The following is a 6,449-nucleotide window of genomic DNA, read 5'->3' on the forward strand; positions in this document are numbered from 1 at the left end:
CACTACGCCTGCACCTCCTACTACCACATCAGCCTTTGTTGATGTATCTACATCCTACCATAGAAGCCCGAGCTCAACTCCAACAACCCACTTTTCTGTCAGCTCCACAAGCTTGGGCCGTAGTGAAGAATCAACAATAGTCCACAGCAGCCCAGATGCAACTGAACAACACCTCATCTTTCCCACTCCACAACCTCAGGTCGTGGAGAATCTACAATCTCACCCATCAGCCCAGGCACACAAATAACAATGTTACTCCCAGAAACACACAACAACAGGCCCCGTGTGAGACATCTACCACCTTCCACAGTAGCCCTCCCAGATCACTCCACCACAACACTCCTTACCACCTGCCAGGGCGACAAGCCTTGGCCAGTGAAGAATCCACCACCTCCCATAGCCAACCGGGCTCAAACTCACTCACCAGTGTCACCAGTCGCACCACCACGCCCAGCCTCAGTGAGAATCTACTAATATCTACAGCAGCCCAGGCTCAACTGAAAACACAGTGTCTCCCTCGGCAGCAGCACGACCTCAATTGTGGGGAAGAATCCACAACCTCCATAGCCTGCCAGCCTCAACTCACACAACACTGTTCACTGAGGCCAAATGCAAATCACCCTGGACCTCACTCAGAATCTACATTTTCCCCGCAGCTCTTGTCTCCACCCAAACGGTGTTACCTGCCACCTCACAACTACAGACCTCGTGAGGAACCAACACCTTCCTTTCAGCAGCCAGGCTCAAGTGAACAACACTCTTCCGCCCGCCCACAACCTCAGGCCTTGCTGGACACAATCTGCAACCTCACCCATGAGTCCCAGCTCAACTGGATACAACAACAACTTTACCTGGCATTACCACATCACCAAGCCTCCGTGTGAGAAATTCCACCACCTTCACACTAGCCTCCCAGATCACCAGATGCAACACTTCACTCTGCAACCACAACAAGCTCAGGCTTCAGTGAAGAATCCAGCACAACTCCTTAGTCAACCAGGCTCAAAGCACACAACAGCATTCCCTGACAGCACCAGCATGTCAGGCCTCAGTCAGGAACCTACAACTTCCCACAGCAGCCAAAGTTCAACAGACACAGCACTGTCCCCTGGCAGTACCACAGCCTCATCCCTTGATCAAGATTTTACAACCTTCCCCAGCAGCCCAGGCTCCACTGAAACCACAGTCTCACCTGAAAACACCTACAACCTCAGGCCTCGAAGAAGCCTCTAAACCCATCCACAGCAGCACTGGCTCACGACACACAACACTGTCCCCTGCCAGCTTCACAAGCCCAGGCCTTCAGGGAGAATTTACCACCTTCCAAACCCACCCAGGATCAATTCACACAGCACCTTCACTTCCCAGCACCACAACTACCCTTGCTGAAGAATCTACTATTGATGACAGCAACACGGGCTCAAGTGCAACAACACACTTCCGGCAGGACAGTCACAACCCCCAGCATAGTAGGAATCAACAGCATCCCACAGCAGCCTGGTAGACACAATGGAAACCACATTCTCTACTCTACTCCGCCTCCACGGACCCCAGCCTGTTGGAGAATCTACAACCCCACCCACTGGCCCAGGCCTGAAGTGGAAACAACAATATTAACCCGACAGTACCACAAACACCAGGCCTCAGTGAGAAATCGACCACTCACAGTAGTCCCAGGTCACCAGACACAACACTCACCTGGCAGCACCATAAGGTCAGGGTGTCAGTGAAGAATCACCACCACCTCCCTCAGCTCTACTCAGGGTCAATGTACACAACAGCGCTCCCTGACAGTAGCACTCCCACCAGGCTCACAAAGGCCAGGAATCTGCTAACTTCCCACAGCAGCCCAGGCTCAACTGACACAACACTGTCCCCTGGCAGTACCACAGCATCATCTCTGGTCAAGAACTAAAACCTCCCATAGCAGCCCAGGCTTCACTCACAATCTCACACCTTTCCCTGACAACACCACAACCTCAGGCCTCGCTTGAAGCATTCCACGCCCATCCACAGCAGCAGAACTGGCTCACCACACACAACACTGTCCCCTATCGGCTCTACAACCCGTCATGGAGAAGCTACCACCTTGCTGAGCTGGTCAAGCTCAAATGACACTCACGCCTGCACCTCCTACTACCACATCAGCCTTTATGATGTATCACATCCTACCATAGAAGCCCGAAGCTCAACTCCAACAACTCACTTTTCACAGCCCTACCAAGCCAATGAGAGAACCACCTACAGCAGCCTAGATGCAACTGGAATGGCACAACACCCCTCATCACCTAATTACAATCCTCCCTGGCCGCGGAGACCCATAATCCCACCAAATCCAGGCACAGCTGAAATAATACTGTTACTCTGCAGTACTACAACAACAGGCCCCAGCAGGACATTCACCCCAGCTTGCGCCCCAGATCACCCACTGCTAACACTCCCACCCACAGGGCCATGGCCCTGGCACAAAGCAGCTAACCACCACACCTCCCCATACAGCCAACGCTCAACTCCACCAACAGGCCACCAGTTTCTCCGCATCACGCCAGGGCCTCTCAGTGAGGAATTCACACCATCTACAGCAGGCTCAGCAGGCTCAACTTTGTTCAGCAGTGTCCCCTGGCAGCAGCACGACCCCAATCTGTGGGAAGAATCCAACCTTCCCAGCCTGCCCCAACCCACACACAACACTGTTCACTTGGAGGGCTCACCACTCCTGGGACTCACCGAATCTACATAGCCCCCTCACAGCCTTTGTTCCACCCAAACGGGGCATTCTGCCACCCCTTACAACCACAGACTCCTTTAGGAGGAACCAACAACCTTCCCAGCAGCCTCAGGCCCAAGGAACAACCCCCTCACCTGCCTCCACAACCCACAGGCTGGGATAATCTGTGTTCCCCACCCATGAGTCCTAGTCTCTAAATTGGATATAAATAAATAACTTTATCTTATATTACACATGCATCGTCAAAGCCTCCCAGAATTCTCACATTCTACACACTAGCCCCAGATCACTGACAACACTCTTACCCAAACGTGTCAGAATCAGTGGAAGAATCCAGCACATCCCTTTAGGGGCCAATCCCAGGGGCTCAAAAAGACAACACTGCCTCCCTTACAGCACACCAGCCAGGGATTGGCCTCCCAGCTGTGAACCCAACTTCCCACAGCAGCAGCTTCAAAAGCTCAACAAACACAACACTGTCCCCAGAAAACACAGCCTTATCCTTGATCAAAGATTTCATAATCTTCCTAGGGCCCAGGGCTCCACCTCCGAAACCACAGCCCTCCCAATTAGAAAACACTCATAACCCTCAGGCCCTCATGTGAAGTCTCCTCTGCACCCATCCATGCAGCACTGGCTCACTACATACAACACTGTCCTCAAGCAGCTCCATGCCCCTCAGAGGCCTCAGAGAATCTACTCACCTCCCAGGTTCACCCCAGCCTAACCTCCCATACCTTCTGCACTCTCCAAGCATCACAACTACCCTTGCTTAGGCTAAGAATTCCCATCACTAACAGTGCAGCCTCCGGCTCAACTGCAACAACACTCCTTGATGGTACCCACAAACTACAGCCATGGTAAGGAATCAATAGAGCGCATCCCCATGGCAGCCTGTAGAGCACAATGGAAACTCATTCTTACAGCCCACCCCAGCCCAGGTCTCCCCAGCCTTATTGGAGAATTCAACTCACTCCCACTGCCCAGGCTCATGTGGAAATACAATAATATTACTCTTGGATAGTACTACCAGGCCTCAGTGAGAAATCTACTCACTTCCACAGTAGCCCCAGGATCAATGGGAGAAGAAGACACTCTCACCTGGCAGCATCTAGCTCAAAGCCAGTCAAGAACTACCACCTCAGCCTGCATTCAGGGTCAATCTTAATACACAACGTAAGGCTCACAGCAGCTACTGGCTACTTTCAGGCCCCCTAGCCAGACCCATAACTTCCCAGCGCAGCAGCCCCACTCCAGGTGTGGCCTGTCTCACACTGCCCCTTGGCACTTCACAGCACTTCCATCCCTTGGATCAAGAATCCCACAACTCTTGCTAGCCTCCAGGCTCCACTCACACTCACCTGTTCCCTGACAACACAACTCCCCAGCTTAGCTACCTCCCGCTCATCCACAGCAGGATCAGTTCTCACTACACAATGACTACCCCCCACGCCCCATAACCCAGCAGGGGAAGCTACCATCCAAGCATGGCCCAAGCTCCCCAAATGACACACACTACCTCCTGCACTTCTCCTACTACCACAGATCAAACTGCTGATGCATCATTCACTCATCATATATAGAAGCCTGAGCTTCCACCTAATAACCCACTTTCTAGCCCATGTTTTCAATGAGGAGGAATTAATAGAATCACAAAGCAGCCTAGATGCAATTGGAACAAAACCTCACCCACCTATCATTCCAATGGCCCAGTCACGGAGAACCCACAATCTCACGATCAGTCCAGGCGCATGAAAGGGCACAAATGCTACTCTGGCAGTACCACAACAACAGGCCTCAGAGATCTTACCCATACAGTAGTCTTCCAGATCAATTTAATTACAACATTCACACCTGTCAGCTATAAAATCGAAGGCCATGGGGAAGAATCCACTACATCCCATACGCCAACAGGCTCAACTCACTCAACAGCAGTTCCGCCAGCACCTTCCACGCCAGGCCTCAGTGAGGTGAATCTACTACCATCTATGCTAGCAGCCCAGGCTCAACGAAACACACAACCCCTTGCAGCAGCACAACCTCAACTGCAAGAATCCACAATCCATCCACAACCGCCAGCCTCAACTCACACAATACCACCTACTGAGTGGACACCACCAACTGACCTACCTAGGAATTCCATAGCCCTCCCATGTTCTTTGTCTCCACCTTGTGTTCTCCGGGAAAGTGTTACCTCACACCCCCATAAAACTTGGCACATAGACCCTTAGGAACTTTTCAACAATCCTTCTCCCTAACACCTCAGGCTCATGCAATAACCTCCCAACGGCCCAAGCAAATTTCTGTGCCCTAAGGGGACAATCTTACAACTCCTCACCCATGAGCCCAACCCCAACTGATACAACAAACAACTTTTACCTGGCATCACTACACTCACCTGCCTCCGTGAGAACCCACCACCTTCTTTACACTAGCCTCCCAGATCACTTCAGATGCAACACTCTCACCCTGCAACCCAGCACAAGCTCACTCAGTAATAACCAGCACATCCCTTAGTCAACCAGGCTCAAAGCACATACAACAGCCTCCCATGACAGCACTACTCATGTCACCAGCCAGGAACCCAACTTCCCACAGCAGCCAGTTCAATGACACAGCACTGTCCCCTGGCAGTACCACATCATCCTGACGGGTGATTTTTACAACTCCTTTCCCCAGCAGCCTTCCAGGTCCCACTGAACCACATAGTCTCACTCCAGAAACACCACAACCTCATGCCTCATGAAGCCTCTACACCCATCCGCAGCAGCACTGGCTCACGACACACAACACTGTCCCCTGCCAGCTCCACAAGCCCTCAGGGAGGCCTTCAGGGAGAATCTACCACCCTCCAGAACCACCCAGGCTCAACTCACACAGCACCTTCACCTCCAAGCATCACAACTACCCTTGTTGAAGAATCTCCTACCGCCAACAGCAGCCCGGGCTCAACTGCAACAACACACTTCCTTGACAGCTCCACAACCACAGGCCATAGTAAGGAATCAACAGCATCCCACAGCAGCCCAGACACAATGGAAACCACATTCTTACCCACCCGCTCCATGGTCTCAGCTCTTGTTGGAGAATCTACAACCTCACCTATCAGTTCAGGCTCAGTGGAAACAACAATATTACCTGACAGTACCACAACACCAGGCCTCAGTGAGAAATCGACCACTTTCCACAGTAGCCCCAGATCACCAGACACAACACTCTCACCTGGCAGCACGAGAAGCTCAGGTGTCAGTCAAGAATCCACCACCTCCCTCAGCCGACCAGGGTCAACGCACACAACGGCGTTCCCTGACAGCAGCACCATACCAGGCCTCAGTCAGGAATCTACAACTTCCCACAGCAGCCCAGGCTCAACTGACACAACACTGTTCCCTGGCAGTACCACAGCATCATCCCTTGATCAAGAATCCACAACCTTCCACAACAGCCCAGGCTCCACTCACATCACACTCTTCCCTGACAACACCACAACCTCAGGCCTCGTTGAAGCATCTACGCCCATCCACAGCAGGACTGGTTCACCACACACAACACTGTCCCCTGTCGGCTCTACAACCCGGCAGGGGGAAGCTACCACCCTCGCGAGATGGTCAAGCTCAAATGACACTACGCCTGCACCTCCTACTACCACATCAACCTATGTTGATGTATCTACCTCCTACCATAGAAGCCCGAGCTCAACTCCAACAACCCACTTTTCTGT

The 6,449-nt window shown here is 52.3% G+C and overlaps 1 protein-coding gene across 1 annotated transcript; it reads left to right on the forward strand.

Moving 5' to 3' along the window:
• Positions 1-5,455: 5,455 nt before the first annotated feature.
• LOC116272762 (mucin-12-like) lies at positions 5,456-6,444 on the forward strand (the record flags this gene model as incomplete). The annotated part of the gene is made up of 1 exon (XM_031661549.1): positions 5,456-6,444. A coding segment is annotated over exon 1 (981 nt), but the record flags the coding sequence as incomplete, so codon positions are not given.
• Between the last annotated feature and the right edge of the window lie 5 nt (positions 6,445-6,449).

This window comes from Papio anubis, unplaced genomic scaffold (assembly GCF_008728515.1).
Source record: "Papio anubis isolate 15944 unplaced genomic scaffold, Panubis1.0 scaffold1869, whole genome shotgun sequence".
Classification (NCBI taxonomy): domain Eukaryota; kingdom Metazoa; phylum Chordata; class Mammalia; order Primates; family Cercopithecidae; genus Papio; species Papio anubis.